Source organism: Arachis stenosperma, chromosome 10 (genome assembly GCF_014773155.1).
Source record: "Arachis stenosperma cultivar V10309 chromosome 10, arast.V10309.gnm1.PFL2, whole genome shotgun sequence".
Taxonomy (NCBI): domain Eukaryota; kingdom Viridiplantae; phylum Streptophyta; class Magnoliopsida; order Fabales; family Fabaceae; genus Arachis; species Arachis stenosperma.
The window spans coordinates 131004113-131023788 of record NC_080386.1 but is presented as its reverse complement, the minus strand read 5'-3'; the positions used below and the strand labels follow the sequence as shown (position 1 = coordinate 131023788).

General features: G+C 32.6%; 2 protein-coding genes across 7 annotated transcripts; both read left to right on the top strand.

Annotated features, from left to right (window-relative positions):
- Nucleotides 1-2291: 2291 nt before the first annotated feature.
- Nucleotides 2292-15581, top strand: LOC130955255 (cleavage stimulation factor subunit 77). Of its 6 annotated transcripts, none has more exons than XR_009076685.1 (23): nucleotides 2292-2623; nucleotides 2708-2776; nucleotides 2858-2920; nucleotides 3405-3514; nucleotides 4381-4481; nucleotides 4804-4865; nucleotides 4962-5102; nucleotides 5229-5357; nucleotides 6340-6386; nucleotides 6538-6601; nucleotides 7929-8049; nucleotides 8730-8788; nucleotides 8864-8932; nucleotides 9920-10060; nucleotides 10257-10321; nucleotides 10725-10821; nucleotides 11984-12043; nucleotides 12821-12973; nucleotides 13126-13192; nucleotides 13272-13367; nucleotides 13875-13961; nucleotides 14265-14375; nucleotides 14481-14682. XR_009076685.1 is itself a non-coding variant. In XM_057882081.1 (23 exons), the coding sequence occupies exons 1-23, from the start codon at nucleotides 2621-2623 to the stop codon at nucleotides 15312-15314; spliced, it is 2214 nt and encodes a 737-aa protein (XP_057738064.1). In that variant the 5' UTR covers nucleotides 2292-2620; the 3' UTR covers nucleotides 15315-15581. The 6 variants fall into 6 exon arrangements, 3 of the variants coding, with proteins under 3 accessions (XP_057738064.1, XP_057738063.1, XP_057738062.1); XR_009076684.1 differs by having other exon boundaries at nucleotides 13872-13961; XR_009076683.1 differs by having other exon boundaries at nucleotides 13869-13961.
- Nucleotides 15582-17616: 2035 nt separating this feature from the next.
- Nucleotides 17617-18976, top strand: LOC130957759 (vacuolar-sorting protein BRO1-like). The gene is made up of 3 exons (XM_057884604.1): nucleotides 17617-18294; nucleotides 18615-18758; nucleotides 18821-18976. The coding sequence occupies exons 1-3, from the start codon at nucleotides 17617-17619 to the stop codon at nucleotides 18974-18976; spliced, it is 978 nt and encodes a 325-aa protein (XP_057740587.1).
- The last annotated feature ends 700 nt before the right edge of the window (nucleotides 18977-19676 follow it).

The window sequence follows — 19676 nt, the reverse complement described above, 5'->3', positions numbered from 1 at the left end:
TAAGATTAAAAAAAATTGACTCCTAATTAAACTTGATAAAAGATTAGCAACATTCTATAAGTTTTTCATTTAGAAAATTCATTTGTCATTGATAACTATGTACATAGACTAGTTCCTCAACTAATAACATCTTAGATTGATGGAATTAGTTCAACCAAAATCAATTATAGCTATATATGCACATACTCTTGGCCATAATAAAAAATCTTGATTACAATGGAAAAGAATGATAATATTAAGGAATATTATTAGTCATTTTATAAATTTTATATTTCTTTATTCTTAAATAAATTTTATAAGGTCTATAAGAATTTTAGTTTAATTGGTCCTTTTGAATAATTAACATGTGCTAATGGTCGTTTATGATAATTTTCTCTTTTTTTTTTAAGTTGAATCTAATTTTCATGTAAATTAAAACAAAAAATGAGAAGGCGTTTTAATTTGGCTAATAAATGGAAGAGTATATTTTCAAATAGTACTAACAATTTTGCGTCAAACTATTAGTCTTTAAAAAATTTTATATTCAAGGTCTTTAAATTTTATATAATTGATATATATAAGTCTCGTTAGTTAAATTTATTGACCACTAATGACAAAAGTTTATTTTTTTTAAAGATTTTTTTTCATAATTAAAATTTTTAGATATTAAATTGATAATTAACTCTTTTTATATATGTGATTGTAATCAAATGAGTCTGATGCATTGGATAAATGAACACTAGCAACAATATTGTTTGATAGCAAAAATAAATATAAGACTTGTTATTGGTATTTTTTTTTCGTGTTTAAGGGAAGTTGAAATTAATAAAAAATTTAATTTAATGGTTCTTGTTTTTAAATAGAAGTTCATAATTTTTTATTTAAAATTGTTCTGACCTGTTGATACCAGGGTATAATTCGTTCTCCGGAATAGGTCGGTGAACTCCTTCTGGTCGAACACAGAGCGCGGCAATTGGAACCGAGGTGGTGGGTACCTGCAAAGGCACTCCGACGTTCAAGTCAGTAAGAGAATTTTTTGAGTATAAGCTTTTTCTCGGATCAGATGGATTACCTTTTTGGCTTCTATTCTCCGCCTTATATATGGTCGGTCGTAAGTGGCCGTTTTTTAGATAACGTCCGACCATTAATCCGTATATCCGACGTTATAAGGAGGATGTGAATACTGATTTAATTATAATGATCGGTTATGATTGTGAATGTGCGTTACCGAGCTATAACTCGTAACCGACTTTTTACCCGTTCATATAAAAAATAAACTGAAATAAGTGTAGATATTATTCATTTTTTACATCTACATCCTTGTGTGTTTTTCACTTAGCTTGTCATGCCAAGGCAAACCTACTTGAAGCAAAAAGGCTTCCAATTAAAAATTTAGAGCACAATCTAAATGTTTATGTTTAAATTCTTAGGAACTAAATTTGTGTTTATAAAATTTTTGTACGTCATAGAATCGTGTCAGATATGAACTAAAATTATCACGTCAATTTTTAATGATAAAATATACGAAAGAATTAAATTGAGTCATAACTCAAAAATTAAAGAATAAAATATAAATTGAGTCCATTAAAAATTTAGGATAATTATTTATATTGATTTCTGATAATTTTATTAAAAGACTACGATATTTAAAAAAAATATTTTTGTCTTTGATAATTAATTTCATAAGATTTGTTTAGTCTTTTTATCAATGATTTAAAATGCTTATATGATATATTAATCATTAATATATTTTTTATTTAATTTTTATAAATAAAAAAATTTAAAAATACCAACGAATTTTAATTCAAATGACATAATTTTTTATATTCATATAGAGGTTGTGGTTTCAAATGATAAAAGAAAAATTTTAAAATGACTAATATTGTATTTAATCAATTATTTTTAATAGATAACAAAAATTCTAATAAAATTTTTTTGTCAATTTTAATCAATTTTTAATAAATAAATCAACAATTTAATATATTATATAAATTTATTTTATTAATACAAAAAATATTAACAAAAAATTAATCATTTTTATAAAAATAAAGTTCAAATTTCGAAAAGTAATAAAAATATTCTTTCTATGAAAAATTTCATTATTTTTCAAGATAATTATCAGAAACGTTTGAAATTTTTTATGCAAAAATTTGAAAGTTAAATTGAATCGGATCAAATTTTAGGAGAATTTTGGGTATTAAGTCACTGATTATTACGCTAAATTAATTCTTGTTTCGGCGGGTGAAAAAAAAAAATCTACTAAAAACTAAAATACCTAAACTGTCCTTGCTCCTCAAAACCATTCGCACCACCGCACTGATGCTAATGTCTCTGCAACATCACACAAAGAGCCTGTACGGCTCTACCCTTCGCCACCAGCCCAACACCTCCGCCGGCGGATCCACCATCTCTGCTCACCGCCGCGCCGCCTACCTTTTCAGGTCCGAAGGACCGCCATCTCCATACATCCTGTGATTTATCGTTAACCCACTCTTCAAGTTAATCCTCCTCTTCCTCTCTCTAATTATTCTCTCATCTTCGTTATTTCTCGTCGATTTCAAAAACCACCTCTTCTCGCCGGTTTTATCTGTTGAACACGATGAATGCTTGATTTCCACTGTCTTCTCTTCTAGCCTGAAACATGGTACTCTTCTTCTTAAAGCTGGCAACTTTATTGTTGTGTTGAATTGCATACATAAAAGTTTACAACTTGCGTCGTTTTTTTCAGGAAAAACCCAGTGGAGGTGCTGATAAGTACAATGTTGAAGCCGCGGAAATTTTGGCAAACGAGGCCCAGGTTTGAAGTCTGCTCTTATTTTTTCTCTTTCCTTAATTCTTTACTCGTTTGTGATGTTTTTACTTTCTCTCTGTTCCTTAGCATTTGCCTATTGCGGAGGCCACACCCATATACGAGCAGCTTCTACTGTTGTTTCCAACATCTGTGAGTGTTCCTGTTCAGTGCTTGTGTGAATTTATTATGTTGTATTCTTTCATGAGTAAGGATCAAATAACACTGGTGTAAGTTATAAACAGTTAAGCTTAGATCTTATAGATTATTTCTAGAAAATTTCATGATAATCCAAGATTGTTTGCTATACCTTTTTTACACTTGAAAATCAACTTAACATGTTCAGTTCAAAATATGCATAAACACAAGTTCTTCAATTATTACGTTTATTGTTATCTGATTTCGGTGAAATTTAGTGTAGATGATCTTCACTATGCTGTAAGTTAACAAGATTTAGTGTTAATAGATCTCTTTTGTGTTGGATTGATAAAATTCGTAATGCATGAGAAGTTACTTCACCAGCACCTTGTATAAGTGGATTACTACTGTCTGTTCTGTGATGAATTACTTCTTTCTCTCTGATATTGTGGTACTGATTGATACCGGATGATGCTTACTTTTGGTGCTTGTGTTACAGGCTAAGTTTTGGAGGCAGTATGTGGAGGCACATATGGCTGTAAATAATGACGAAGCTGTCAAGCAAATTTTCAGTCGGTGTTTGTTGAATTGCCTTCAGATTCCTCTCTGGTATGGTTTTTGTTTAGTGCTCTTGCTGTTTGTTAAACTTCCATTCATGTTACTACTTGGTGTAATTTGTGTCGAATTGTCAATTTGCTGTTGTGAACCTTTATTGTTTCTTATGTTAGTGTTCTATTCTGTTGGATCCTTCGACCAACAGTGCATTGCATGGCATTGGATGGGAGGTAGGGCTCTAAATTGCAGTCTGCAAACATTGTGGCAGCAATTGCATTCCCACAAGTTTCTGCAATTATAGTAATTGCTATGTAATTTCCCGTGAGTGCAAGCCTAATTTAAAACAGCTTCTGCAATAAACTCATCCCTCCAAGAACTAGTACAGAGTTTCTTGTTGGTAGGTCACTGAGTAGGTTTTGATATGGCTGCTTTAGCTGGTTCAATAGGAGGTTTGTGCAAAAGGATGGGCTACCAGACACACATATGTAGTATACCAATGACATCACAACAATATATATGATATTACAGACAAAAAAATTATTGATAATTGGGATAAAAAGATAAATTAGATCAAATCTGTTTAAAATTTAAAGTTCCCCAATTTGGGGTTAATCGGGGCTTTGAGGGGTTAATAAAATTCTTAAAACTCTTCTCTTCCAAATAATAAAACTTGTGAACAAGATCCACCTTTATAAATAAAAGATGTAGCACAGTCTTAGTTGTTAATACATCAGTTATGTTGTATTCTATGGTGTCTTTTCTATCCTGGGTTACTTCTATTTATTATCTTTACTAGATTGTTTTTGAAGATGGACGAAATATCATACTTTGTGGCTCTCGCGGTAAATGCAAACTGTGTTGTTGTTGTTTGTGTTTTTCTTATCAAATATTTCATCTTGTTCTTATCTTTCTCTTTGCAGGCGCTGTTACATTAGATTCATTAGAAAGGTCAATGACAAGAAGGGCATGGAAGGTCAAGAAGAAACAAGAAAAGCATTTGATTTTATGCTAAATTATGTTGGTAAGTTATTTCCTTCTTGTTTAGACAACAAATTGGAATGTGATTATCTTCTTAGAAGATTCCTTTGTGTTTCTTAAATTAGATTTTTAGAACTTTCTTTCTTCCTATGCAGAAAGACGGTTTTTCATGTTACATGGCTGAATTTATTAGGGACTACATCATTGCTTGTTTTTTTTTGAAGGATATTCTTGCTCTTTAAAATTTCTCTTCCCAGTTTGCATAGTGGTTTAGTATTCATGGCGTGCAATGATGTATGTCTGTAAGTATATATGAAATTAATGTATGTATTCATTAACAGTTATTTCCGATGATTTGCTAACAGGAGCTGACATAGCATCTGGCCCTGTGTGGATGGAGTATATATCTTTCCTGAAGTCCTTGCCGGTTTGTTTCTTTTATCCTTTGTGTTCTCTGCAGTCTTGGTACATAATGTACAATTTATTTCCCAGCCTTTATATATATAAAAAAACCTTATTTCAGGCTATAAATGCTCAAGAAGAATCACATCGGATGACTGCTGTGAGGAAAGTCTATCAGAAAGCTATTGTCACTCCTACCCATCACATTGAACAACTTTGGAAAGATTATGAAAATTTTGAAAATTCTGTTAGCCGTCAGTTGGTAATACATTGGTCTTATATTTGTGGTTAATCTGATAGTGTTCATATTTCAGCTTAGTTTTTTCTTCTGTGGCACTTAATAAGAATTTTATGAAGGCACGGAATTTTATGTTAAGGTGTTTTGCAGGCTAAAGGTCTGATATCTGAATATCAACCAAAATACAATAGTGCCAGAGCAGTTTACAGAGAGCGGAAGAAGTATGTTGATGAAATTGATTGGAATATGCTTGCTGTACCACCAAGTGGATCATGCAAGGTATCTTGTTCTTTGCAAATTTTGCTTATTGGCATTAGCTATTTCATCCTTTCAGGTCTATGTTATATCTTCTGTATCCAAGTGATGTTGTTTTATCCTCTTTTGGCCATTCTTTGTTATTCCAACTAGTCTTTGCACCCATCCAATAGATTGGGTGACCATAATTTTCTTCTCACACTAGTTATTAAATTTTAAAATTAGAAGTAATAAAATCATGACATCAATTTAAACATGAAATGAAAAGATTCAACTGGAAAGACTAAGCTATGTAGCACAGTCACATCACACATCATCTGAATTTAAATCTCTTACCAATCACGAGTGAGTCTAAATGAGCACCCTGTTAACATTATTTATAGTTCTATCAATTCTTCCTCCTATATTCTTTAACCTGTTGTTATATTCTTTAGAATTTCCTAAATGTGTGTTGAGTCTGTTGATTAAACATAAAAGAAATAAATAAATAAATAAAAATGAAATAACAATTTAAGATCAGATGGAAGTGGTAACATTCTTGTGTCTGACAGTGCATTCTAGCTTTGGTTAATCAGACAATAAGCTAATTATGGCAAGCATGTGTGTGACAGCTAAGAGAAATAGAAAATATAAAAGAAAATGATAATGCAAACCATAATAATATAATAATGAGAGAAGAATAGTAATTTGGCTAAATGCCGTGAAAATGGGAGGGAAACTGAGACTGTTGCCAGAGCTCTCCTTTTATAGTAAAAAAAAGGTTTGTCTTTCTCTCGTAAGAAAGGATTTAACTGTTGGGTTGCATGGTTTATCCATATAGGACTTGGTTGTTTTTTGTTTCTTTGTGGGGATGTCTAATTCTCTTTTGTACTTTTAGATCTGAATTTGAAAGAGTACTTCTATACTTTTACACATTGTTCATAGAGATTGGGGGGTCCTATCTATGGAGTACTATGTTTTAATTACATGTTGTGACAGGTGGTAATTTGCTTATGACTTCTAACAGGAAGAAATGCAGTGGATCGCATGGAAGAAGCTGTTATCCTTTGAAAAGTGAGAAGCTTGAGTCTACCCATAGGCTTAAGCTTTTGTGGGATAGCTCACTATATGATCTAAATAAATATTAAATTTTAGTACAAAGATAGGACAGTTCTGATTTTTGTGTTGTTAATACTTTTTACCTATTTTATTCATTTTGCATCAGAGGAAATCCACAGAGAATAGATGCTGCATCCTCCAACAAACGAGTTATATTTACTTATGAGCAGGTGTTGAGAACTATACTCCTTTCTTTTCATTTTTCTTTCTTTCTTTCTTTATATATATATATATATTTTGAGAGGAGAGGTTCCCTATAAAGATCACGAGCTTTACACCAAAGACATGCTAGGCGTATCCTTTCCCCTAGAACATGTTTGTTAGAAAATCTGTCATTGAAAGTGCTTGCATTATGCTCCAACCAAATAGTCCAGATAGTGCTACAAAGATTTTGCCTCTTGCAGCCAAAACCTACAAACCTGGTCAATAGAAGCTGATATAGGGTTGCAGGGCACAGCCAACATTCATCAAAGATGCTAAACAATTGTTCCATTAAATCACATCCATCAGGCAACGCATAAAGATGTGAATTGATTCTGAATTTTTATTGAACAAACATAGCCATTGGGAAATGCATAAAATAGATGTCAAGGTTCTGAGTTTTGCCCCACACATACCACACACATTAGGGCAGATAGCCTTATGTGACTTTCAAACCTGCAACATGTCATTGGTATTAATCCTGTTAAGCACAACTGTCCAGAAAGAAGATTTTATTTTAGAGGGAGTTTTGGACTTTCAAATGGGTTTGTAGATGGAAAGAGGTTGCATTGGAGGATTGATTTAGAAATGGGAAGGATTTACACCTAAAACTGCAAGAGGACAAGAGACCATATCCTTTTTAAGGGTTAGAAGACAACGAAAAATCATCGAGACCTAAGTGCAAAAGTTTAGAGGATTCCATATCATTTAGGTTATGAAAGAAGTAGAAGTCCCAAGAGAAAGAAGAACCCTGTGTAGTGTAAATGGATCGAATAGGAGAATTATGCAAGAAAATAGATGATAAAGACGAGGAAAGACTAGGTTAAAAAGAGGTATCTCCTATCCAATGGTCTTCCCAAAAGTTGAAACGTGACCCATCCTACCCATCCTACCTTAAAGGAAAGCAAGGGTTTAAAAGTAGTGTAACATTGAGAAATGTACTTCCAAGGGCTAGAATGAGTAGCATGGATAGCAGCATAAGTATCCCAACATTGTTTATAATATTTACCTCTGATAACTTGATGCCATAGAGAGTGAGATGCTAAAGGAAAGCGCCATAGTTTTTTTCCTACCAAAGAACGTTTAGACACAATATTGCCAAGACCCAGTGCTCCTTCCTTTTCAGATGACATCAAATGAAACATGTACCTCTTAAAATGTTCATATCCATGTGGTGATCCCGTCTAATGGGATAAGACATAGTTATTCTTCTTGATGTGTAGATGTCAAAGTAATTACATTGTCATTCTTATTAATATGTTTGTGAAATTTCTTATGCATTGTATTGGTATTCAGTGTCTGATGTATATGTACCATTATCCTGATGTATGGTATGACTATGCTACTTGGCATGCAAAAGGTGGTTCAATAGACACTGCAATCAAAGTATTTCAGAGGTCACTGAAGGCTCTTCCCGGTTTGTAGTATTTTTTGTTCTTTTAATTCTATATAACTGATGTATGTGATAATTGTTGTCCCATGGATTAGCTTGTTACTGGGGATGATATATTGAAGTTATGATAAGGATGCCTTTTCAAATATCCTTTCACAAATTTTTGAGTTATCTCCTAAGTTGAAGATTGATGGTCCGAAAACTGATTTATGTTGCAACATTGTCGTATTGTCAATCCCCCTTTTCTATTGCTTCTTTGGTAATTTATAAAGTTTTGGAGTGACCTTTTGTTTATTTGGGTGTCCCCTTTTAGTGGTACTCGTAGCTTAGATATATGTTATTTTAGGATTTTTTGGTGGAGATCTCTAAGTTCCTTGTAACCTGGAAAAGGGGCTTATTTTTCTTTAGGTGGTTGAACTCCAATAAGCCTCTTTCATACTTTTCTAAATAGCATCCATTTGGAATTCTTATCTTTGTTTTGCCTACCATAATGGTGGCTAATATAAAACATAATGAGGGACTTTGTTTGTTAGGTGGGTTAGTGAGTGTTACTCTCCTGAAAAAGAAGGGGGTTGGGTCTTGGAAATTTGGTGTCTAAAAATATTGTCATGATGGCTAATTGGTTATAGCGTGGATTGATGCACCTAATTGGCTCTCTCTTGTTTAATTGTGTTTTATGATTCATCTTTTTCCTCTCCGAACAGATTCAGAAATGCTACGATATGCTTACGCGGAGTTGGAGGAGTCACGTGGAGCAATTCAGGTACACAATGTTGAATATAGGCTTCAACATTTATTCTTTGTTTTGTATTTAACTCTACATTTGAACTTGTAACAGGCAGCAAAGAAAATCTATGAAAGCATTTTGGGAGATGGTGTAAATGCAACATCGCTTGCACATATTCAAGTATGTGAAATACTTTGTTGACATTTTTGTAGTTTAACTACTTTTTGAATTGCTATAGTTTCATCCAAAATTCAAATAAGCATATTTTGAAATATGAGATGCTTCTAAAAAGATACTCGTAATAGTATATTATAAACCTTGAATAATATATTTATGATCCTATTCTTATATTGTATGCATTTGGAATGAATTTTAGAAATAATTTTGCTTGAAAAATTTAGAAATTCTAATTGTGCAATATGAATGGGTACAAAGTTTGCGTGGGGATTTTACAGGAAATAGTTATTTAATATAGTGTATATGATTTTTGTTTGAGAATTTGCATTAATTCTTTTAAGATCAATCACTTCTGAATTCACTCAAAACCAAGTGTGCATCTAACCTTGTAAAATCATTTGAAGAATTGAGGGTTCACTGATCTTTTTAGATCTTAGTTAAACTAGTACAAATTTATCATAAAAGACTGTGTGTGAGCATTAGCTTGTATTTTGAGTTAGCAAGTGTAAACTTGTGAAAGCTCAGAGATAATAGATAGTTTAACAATTGAATTTTGGTGAAACTACAAGGACTTACCGAGTAATTTTACATAATTTTAGTGCTCCATACATTTTGGTTAAGGATGATTTCCAAGTATGTTCATTATTCCCATCTTTTTATGAATTGAAAATCATTGATCAAATTTTAGAACATTTCCTGCATCAGAATTTCAAGTTTAGATGCTTTGTTCTGCGTCTTATTTGAAAGAACTCTATTCTTGCCCATATGTTTTGTCTACTGTATTTGATGATGGATTCCAAACACATTTCACTGTCATTTAGATTTACTTGTGGAAGTCATATTTGTGCTGAAAAGAATAAAACTCACATTTTATTCTCTGCAATAAGTTCATTTAAGGAAAATGAAGTTATTTTGTGTAGAGCATTATATTCTTTTTGTCTCCCCGCTAGTTATCCTTGCAAAAGAACTGACATCTCTTTAATGGTACAGTTCATTCGTTTTCTACGAAGAACCGAAGGTGTTGAAGCAGCCCGGAAGTACTTTCTGGATGCACGCAAATCTCCAAGTTGCACATATCATGTTTATGTTGCTTATGCTACAATGGCCTTTTGTCTTGACAAAGACCCAAAGGTCCTACCTGTTTCCTTTTATTTATGTCTTTTGCTTTGTGTATTTATAAAGTTAGTAGATTATTATATGTATTGCATACATTCATGTGCTTTACAATAACTATTCTTCTGGATGAATGCCTTCTAGCGAAGAAGATGAGACTCATTAGTTAAAGGCTAAATGATAATATGATTACTTTTCCGGCTTTTCCATGCAGATGGCACATAATGTTTTTGAAGCTGGACTAAAACGCTTTATGCATGAGCCTGTTTACATTCTTGAGTGAGTTATATTCCCTCCTATCATTGAGTCAACCTAATCATAAACAACAATCTAATCATAATGATTAAATCAACCTAAGATCAAATTAAATCAACATACCTGGATATTACATCACTTCAACATATCGTTAGTATGTTCTACTAGCTTGCTCTCTTAATATTTGGATCTTTGTAAACATACACCCACTAATGTTGGTTTATGTGCCTCTTATTGTTATGTCTTTGCTGTCTCTGAATAAAAATTGTACTAGTTCTTTTGATCTTGTACTACCTCTTTTTCCCTGAGTTAGATGATATCTTATTGCCTCACTGGTTTTGCATGTCGTCATTTCTATTAAAAATATTTCCTTTCATATTCAAAATATTATTGACGGAGTATTAAGAATGTTTTCATGATGCTTTAGATATGCTGATTTCTTGACACGTTTGAATGATGACCAAAATATACGAGCTTTATTTGAGAGGGCATTAAGTACACTTAAACCTGAGGAATCGGTTGAGGTAGGCCATTTTTTTTTACTTCCCTGTTTCCTTGTTCTTTTGGAGGGAAAAATGAAAACACATCTTTTAAGTACTTAGTTATATGATCTGGCTTGTGCTCCATTTTGAGAACAGTTGCATGACGACAGATTTTATATCTTTCTTGAACCATTAACCATGCATGTGTACACTAGTATTTGCTTGGACTCTATAGAATAAATCTTCTCATTTGCACTTAATAATTCTGTCACATTTGGGCTCTTTACATCAAATATTTGTTTGAATGCTACTTCTCTTTTATGGGGAAAAAACCATCTTAAAAGTGATTTAGGTTTTTTCCTTTTCCCCCTAAACACAACAACTCCTAATGGAAGTCTAGTGGTTCTGCATTCCACCACATGGCTGTTTCCAACAATTCAAATGGAGAAATTGCGTTAAAACAAGAATTTGTAATGCAGAACATCATTGTATGCCTGTGAACTGATTTAAGTGGAGTGTATAACTTAATTCTATTCATTTTGTAACACATTTCAACTTTTCCTTAAACAGATAAAATTAAAAGGTTTTTATTTGTGTTACCATGAAGGAGTTAGCACCTTGAAAAAATTCTTAAAGAGAAGGCCTTTCCATATTGACGAAAGAAAAACAAATAATTCAAGTTTTTCAATGTAATGAATTTTAAACTTCATGTGGTAAATCTACTATCCTTGATTTTTTTTGTTATATATTGACGAAAGGCTGCATATTGTTTTAGTGATTCTTTGGGCAGGTCTTGAGAACTAATACATTATTTTAGTTTGGTTTGGCATTTCTTTAATATTAAACTTTTGGATTGAAGGCCTTAGCAGAAATCATAGAATAGTAGGATCTTATGAGTTGACATGAACTCATCATTTTTAGGAACTATTGAACATCATTTATGTAAATCTGTGATTCTTTTATTTGAAAAAAAAAATCATTTTTAGAAGGATCTGTTCTAAGCGGTGAAAGTTAAAACCATGGTGAAAGGGTACATGAGTTCAAATGAGGGCCAAAGTCGACAAAAAAGATTGAAATGAATATTTTATTGTGTTCTTGGAAATATTTGTGATGATTTTTCCATAATACTCGGTACTTTTGACCTTGTATTAATTTATGTACTTATTTAGGCGGGTATGTTTAATGTGTTGTTGCTCTTTCGTAGATTTGGAAAAAGTTCACTCAGTTTGAGCAAACTTACGGGGATCTTGCTAGCATGCTGAAGGTAGCAACTTTGTTTCTATGCAGCATTTACCCATTTATCTCTAGTTTGCACTGCACCATGGTTTATTTTCTTATTATTATTTTTCTTTCTTTGTTGAATCATTATCATTTGATAAGAAGAGTCTTGATGGAAAATAATAGGATAGTTGAATTTTGGATAATATGTTGTGCGCTTTGCAATTTGCATGGATTAGTATTTAGTGATCAGTTGGCAATGATGGGAAGAGGATGATGGCTAAACTTCTCATACATGGGTGATACGTGCAGATAATTATTTAAGTGCTGTAATGGGTAGAGATTCCATGTCATCATTCTCTTTTGTAATTTAATTTATGGATAACAATGTTATGTGCTACAAACAAGAAATAGTAGGGAAAAACAGGATAAACTTTGATTTTCTTTGACAATATTGGGAAACATCTTGAGTGATGGCAAGAAAATGCATTAAAATGATGTTATTTAATAAAAAGGGCACCCGGTATAAACCGTCTCTTGTTATGGGTTCAGGGAAGGACTACACCCAAAGGACTTAATGTAGGCAATCTAATAAGATGCATTCATCGGTAGTTGATTCCACAGCTTGAACATGTGATTGTTACCTTAAGGTTATATGGAGATATCTCAACCATTAGCTCCAGGGCTCTAAAATAATGTTACTTATAATAAGTTCAATTTTAAAACCTTTTGTTTCTATGAAGTGCAATCTTATAGTTGTTGCATATGAGCATATTGCACTAGTGTGGGTTGCTTGGATCATTTATCCATGTATAATATACAGGTTGAGCAAAGAAGAAAAGAAGCACTTTTTGGAGCAGGTGAAGATGGAACAGCAGCGTCAGAGAGTAATTTGCAAGATGTTGTGTCACGATACAGTTACATGGATCTGTGGCCGTGCACCTCTAATGATCTTGATCATTTATCTCGGCAAGAGGTACATGTTATTTTATGTTTAAGATGAATATTGAACATATTTCTTAGCACCTATGGACTATGGTGTTGTTTTTTCATTGGATTACTTATCCCGTCTTGATGATATTATTTCTGTTATATATACTAACTCAATGTTCATTTTTACCCCTCCAGTGGCTTTCCAAAAGTTTAAATAACAAATTGGAGAAGTCTGCTCTACCTAATGGAATGGCTCGTTTAGGTATTAATATTTATATTCTTTCTTATCTCTTGCTTCCTTAGGATTTCAGTTTGTGGTAAATGTTACTTTGTTAATGCAGATAAAGCATCTACGCAAAGCGTCTCATCTACCTCAACAAAGGTTGTTTATCCTGATACTTCAAAGATGGTAGTATATGATCCGAAGCATAATCCTGGTATTACTCTTTTCTTTATCTAAATAAAAGTCTTTTTAAGAGGTTTTTCATCTTTCTCAAGTAATAAAGAAGGCATGGTAAAACTCATTTGGATAACACTTTCATCATCCAATACTATAGGGACAGTTCTGAAAAGCTTAATCGAAGGAACCATTAGCTCCGTTTTCTTTTCTATACAAGTTATGATTAAGTGATGTGTTATTGTTAAATTTGTAGGGAAGTTGTAAGACATGGAGCATAAGACACTAGAACTACCAGTTTGGAAGAAATGCTTAGAATCAATATGCTTTCATGTAATAGTGACTAGCAGCACTATGTAAATATTACTAAGTAGTAGGAAATAAATGCATTTCATAGTTACAAATATATGATTAATACTCGGCTATTTCAGAGGGCACACATGTTAATCACATGTAGCATTTCTAGCACTTATTATTCTTTCCAGATCCAACTACATCTGGATTTATTTTAATCTTGGAGTTTATCTGATTCACTTTCCAGCAGCAGGTGCTGGAACAAATGCATTTGATGAAATTCTGAAAGCTGCACCCCCTGCTTTGGTTGCATTCTTAGCTAACCTACCTGCTGTTGAGGGTAATTTTCAAAAATACTATACGATGATTACTTATGCATTATTGAGTGTCCTGATTACTTATGCATTATTGAGTGTCCTTTTTATACCCCTTTTTTTTACATGCAATATGGGAATATGGTTACTGGTTCAAGGCGTAGTACAACAATTTAATTATCTTCATGTGACCATAAGGTTACGGGTTCAAGCCCTAGGCTGCCTACATTTACACTCTTTGGATGCGGACATTTCTCCCGACCTTGCCTAATGTTGGATGCTTTCTAATGGGCTTCCTTTTTCGGTTGTTATTGTTGTTGGAAGAACAGGGTAGAAATGTTCAAATTCATGACCACTAGGTCAGAGGCGTTGATACCATGTGGTGCATGTCAATTGCCAGCTCTCCTTAATGATTAGACTGTGTTGGGTTAAAGGATGATGTAATGATTTTTTTGTTTTACATACCTATTTGCGACTACAACTTTTTTTTGAAATTTCCAGGCCCAACGCCAAATGTGGATATTGTGCTCTCAATTTGCTTGCAGAGTGACCAGTTACCAGGACAAAGTGGAAAAGGTGGGAATCCAACACCATTGCAAAGTGGTAAAGCAGGGATTCCAGCACAATTGCCATCTGGTCCTGCTACAAGCGAACTTTCTGGTTCAGGCAAGCCTCACCCAGTTCCAAGTGGCTTATCTTTGAAACCAACCAGTAATCGAAATTATGGGAAGCGGAAAGAATTTGACAGTATGTGCATCATCCATTTCATGCTTTGCATTTTCCATTTTCTGCATGCGTATATTTAAAGGGATAGGATGGTCAGTTTAATCACACTTGAGACATCATTTCTTTTATGCTTGTAATTAGGCATTGTTATTACAAATGATTCTTTGTCAAAATTAGGCATGTGGTCATAGTTTCAAACAGTAGAATCAACCACTGATGCTTGCATTAGGTGAGATTGCCTACATTATACCATTTGTATGCAGCTCTTCCATGAACTTTGCATAATGCAGGATACTTACCCTACATACTTGTGTTTTCGATTTGCCTGCATCAATGTGCCTGTGCTTTGAACTGTTATCCTATTTTTTTTTCGCAAGTGCTTACATTTATTGTTAGCTTTCTTCTTTATGCTTTGACATGCTGTGTAACTTTATGTGTAATACTAGCATGAAATTTTCCAATTGACTTTTGTTATTACATAATCTTCAGGACAAGAGGATGATGATACCACGACTGTCCAGAGCCAGCCATTACCTCGAGATGCTTTTCGGATACGACAGTATCAGAAAGCCCGAGCTAGCAGTACTTCACAAACAGGATCGGTTTCATATGGAAGTGCGTTTTCTGGCGATTTATCTGGTAGCACTGGTTGACTCGATATTTTGAACCATGCTTCCCTAGGCCTCTGTAATTTTAATATCCCCTCATGTAACATTAGCCTCTCTTTTTTATTTCTTTTCTTAATTTTATTTTATTTTTAAATTTATTGTGTACTAATTTAAGTACTAAATGTGCAAGTACATAAACCCTTCTAAGCAGTTGTTGTCCTCTATAGCTTGGTCAGTTCTATTATTAAATTGATATGCCTATAGAAAGGACTGTCATGTATTCGTGTATCAATTATAATGTTATTTTTGCCACTCTTTTGCTCTTTTAAAAAGATTTTTATGTTAGTATTATGAATGGAGCATGTAAGTTCCATGATAGCATCTGAAGAACACTTTTCAGCTAGATTTTGTGTGTAGTTGTGTACTGTGTTGTGTTCATACTTCATTACTGCCGCAAGCAACTACCTAAGGAGGATCAAATTTTCTATGGAATAATAATCAAATTAGTTCTTGAAGGTATTTTTTAAATTCGTTTCTAAAAGAATTTTTCAATCAAATTGGCCATTCAAATATTATGAATTGATCATATTTGTTCTTTAGTGATTGTATTAACAATTTTTGTTAACAATTGATAACGTAAAATATTAACTGATAGCATATATTAACGAAGAATACATTTTTATTCTATGAAGTAGTCAAAGAAGAATAATAAATTAAAAAAATTGAGTTATCTCTCAAATCTAGACTCATGAACTACAAAAAACACTATATATAGCCTTTATTAAAACAAAAATAATTATATAAATTAGTTATTATTAAGTTATTTTTTTATTATTTACGTTGTACATCATATATTTGTCGTAATTGAATAAGCTATTATCATATCATATAAATTTTTATCATGATTAGAATCATAAATTTTTGTTTTAATTTTTTAAGGTAGATATCAATATCAATTTGTTGAAAATTACGATTAATTTAAAATTATATTACAATGATTGAAAATTAAAATTATTGACAATTAACATAATTATGTATTAAATACTGATTTGATGTATAATTATAAAAAAATTATTGATAATTAACATAATTATGTATTAAATACTGATTTGATGTATAATTATAAAAAAATTATTGATAATTAACATAATTATGTATTAAAATGATTGACAATTAATATAATTATGTAGAAAATAAAACATGACAACTAAAATTAAATTTGTTAACTAATTGAAGTTAGGTAGACAATATTTGGTAATTATTTTAGCATTTAATTATTATTATATTATTATTGTTGTTGTTGTTGTTGTTGTTGTTATCAATTGATATCAATATAAATGGGTCACCATTAACATAACAACTTGCCACTAATAAAATTATTGCATAATGAATGAGAATTAGAATTGTATCAATATAATTAAAATAATTAAAAATATTTATGATTGATAATTAATTTAATAATGTATTAAATATTAATTTTATATAATTATAATAAAGATATTTTTTTAAATTAGTATAATTTTGCATTATTCATTAAATGCTAATTGTAATATATTTATAATATTATTTTATAGTTATAATAAAGATATTCTTTTAAAATAAATTTAGAAGAGAGAATAGTGCTTTTATTTTAGAGAAAAATAAATTCATGAAAAATTGATACCTTACTTTCATTAGTTGATAATAAATTAAATATTAATTTTATATAATTATAATAAAGATATTTATTTAAATTAGTATAATTATGCATTATTCATTAATGTTAATTATAATATAATTGTAATATAATTATAATAAATTTATCTTTTTAAAATAAATTTATTATTTTTTGAAAATAAATTTAAAAGAGAAAATAGTACTTTTATTTAAGAAGAAAAAGGAATTCATAAAAAAATTGACATTTTATTTTTATTAATTGAAAAAAAATTAATTTTAATATATTAAATAAAAAAATATATTCAAGATGATATTTTTAGCTATTATTTGAATTTGAAAAGAAATGTTAAAATATAATTAAGATTAAAATTAATTAACATTAATTATAATTATTTAGCATTTATTGTAAAATATTACGTTTTAATTGTCTTAAGGGAAAGTCTTGGGGACCAGCAGTTTTTTGAAAATTTGGCCAGCATTTAACCATCAAGAGAAAATTAAATGATCCCACACCATTGGATTTAATCTCACACCATTAAAAACATTCTTGATGGTTAAAAAACACAAAAAATGATGGTCCCCTAGCATTGCTCTTGTCTTAATTATTCTAGCACAGTAGCACCTACTTATACCCTGCATGTACGTTTTATCACTCTTCACTCACTCAATAATACACCTGTATACTCTTGCCATGGGCAGCGATGATCCAGAAACGGTGTTGTCAATCCCACTGAAGAAGACTGATCTGGTGGAGCTGTACCTGCCGTTACGTAAGTTGGTAGCCTCAAAATACTCGGAGAGCGATGCACAAAAAGTTGAAAGCGTTTTGGAAACCTTAAACAAATGCCGCAGAGACATGGTGGAGCGTAGAGGGGACCTCTCCCTTCCGATGCAACGTGACTGCCTCATCCACTACTTCAAATGCCTTTCCATGGTTGAGCCACTCTTCTCCTCTCTCTCCTCCGACGCCGACCCCATCATCTTTGTCTGGTACGACGCCTTGAACCCTGAGCATGAGAATGGGGTCTCCTCACAGCGCAACGGCATCCAATTGGAGAGGGCCGCTGTTCTCTTCAACCTTGGAGCCATCTGCAGCCAGATTGCTGCCTCTTGCGACCGTACCACCGCCCTTGGCCGTCACCTTGCAATGGAAGCCTTTAAAGTTGCCGCCAATTTCTTCTTCCAACTCTGGAAGGTTTTCGCCAAGGACGTGGTCTCCGCCACCCTCGATTTGACTCTCCTCTTCGTGGAGTTTCTGCATGTCCTCTTCGCCGCTCAGGCTTCCGAGCTCGAATTACAGCAACAACTGAACAACAACGACGCCAGTTACGCTCTCCAACAACACCGATGTGCCCTATCATTTTCATCGGTGAGTCTTCACTCTTGATTGATTTAGCATTTGTACCGTAAAAGATACCGATACTGACAAATGTACTCATATAAGAATAAAATGACAATTGTAATTACGCAAGATGGCTTCTGTATGTCAAGAGTATCCAGAATTTTTACGTAATTGGTCTGTTAGAGTATTCTTGACACACAGAAGTCATCTTCCGTAATTACAATTGTCGTTTTATTCTTATATAAATACATTTGCCAGTGTTTGTATCTTATATGAGTACAAATAATAATTTATTTTTATATTTATTTTTTCATTCTAATGATGATGAATTGATGATGATAATGTAGGTTCAGTCGCTTTATCTTAGAGCATATTTACTGATACTTACGGTTTCGGGTGCGGCTGCACGGAAACATGTCTACTCTTTTGACCAAACATGGGTAACTCATCTTCACCAGAAGCTGACATTCTTTCAGGCGGAGCCACCTGAAGTATACGCATCGGTCAAATCTTGTGGTCTTGCATATATATTCTTGCATTCCTTCCTTTGAAGAAGAGTGAGCCCTTGAATCTCTATGAGTCCCTGCGCAATTACTTTGTCCTCAAATACTCTGAGAGCGTGGCAAAGAGAGTAGAAGGCCTTCTAGAAATGCTACACAAATTGCGCAATGAGATGCTGCGTGATGACCTTCTTGGTACAATTGATTGATGTCAGTCTTTATTTGTTAAATTGTTTGATTGAGATGATGCAGGCTTCAGCTTATGTTCAATCCTCAATACCTCAATATCGTGAATATCTTGAGTATCTTGAGTCGAAGAGGAAAATCATAAATGTTGAAGCAAGTCCGAGTGATGTAAGTCATGTAACTGAACAATTTCTTTTAGGGTATTGTAAGTCTCACGCCCTGCTTCAAGAGGTGTGTCAACCACTATGTTTGGACCTTCTCTCTGAGGCTAGCCCTGTCAAGATTAAGGATGGAAATCTTGTGGCCAATGCAACCTTAGAGGCACCGCATTTGGCATTGGAGAACATGAGCTTGCAGGAGACACCACAGTAACATTACCTTAGAGAAAAACTAAACAAGATTTAGGAATGAACTTGTTTTCTTTTTTAATATTGGATGTTGGAACTTTGTTTGTTGATGCTAGAATACTTTTTATGATTTTGTTTGTTGATGTATGAATATATTCCTTCTTATTTATCACCAATTTATAGTGATTTATATGCCACTTTCTTTTATTTTCTCAGGAAATATTCTGCATCAATCTTATATTGAAGATGATTTGCGTGGCATTTTCTCCACACAAGGATGAAGTTTGGTTGAATGCATGGATATCAAGATACAAATCCTTGCAATTTTTGGATTTGAGTGATTCTAACCAAACTATCAGGGAATGATATCAGGGAA

Excerpts from the sequence above, each read along its gene's own strand:
- LOC130957759 (XM_057884604.1), top strand. The coding sequence starts at position 17,617 with ATGGGCAGCGATGATCCAGAAACGGTGTTGTCAATCCCACTGAAGAAG. Across the intron at positions 18,295-18,614 it reads GTGCCCTATCATTTTCATCG|GTTCAGTCGCTTTATCTTAG; the intron begins GTGAGTCTTCAC and ends ATGATAATGTAG. Across the intron at positions 18,759-18,820 it reads TTCAGGCGGAGCCACCTGAA|AAGAGTGAGCCCTTGAATCT; the intron begins GTATACGCATCG and ends CTTCCTTTGAAG.
- LOC130955255 (XM_057882079.1), top strand. Across the intron at positions 8,050-8,729 it reads GTCACTGAAGGCTCTTCCCG|ATTCAGAAATGCTACGATAT; the intron begins GTTTGTAGTATT and ends CTCTCCGAACAG. Across the intron at positions 14,683-15,150 it reads GAAGCGGAAAGAATTTGACA|GACAAGAGGATGATGATACC; the intron begins GTATGTGCATCA and ends CATAATCTTCAG.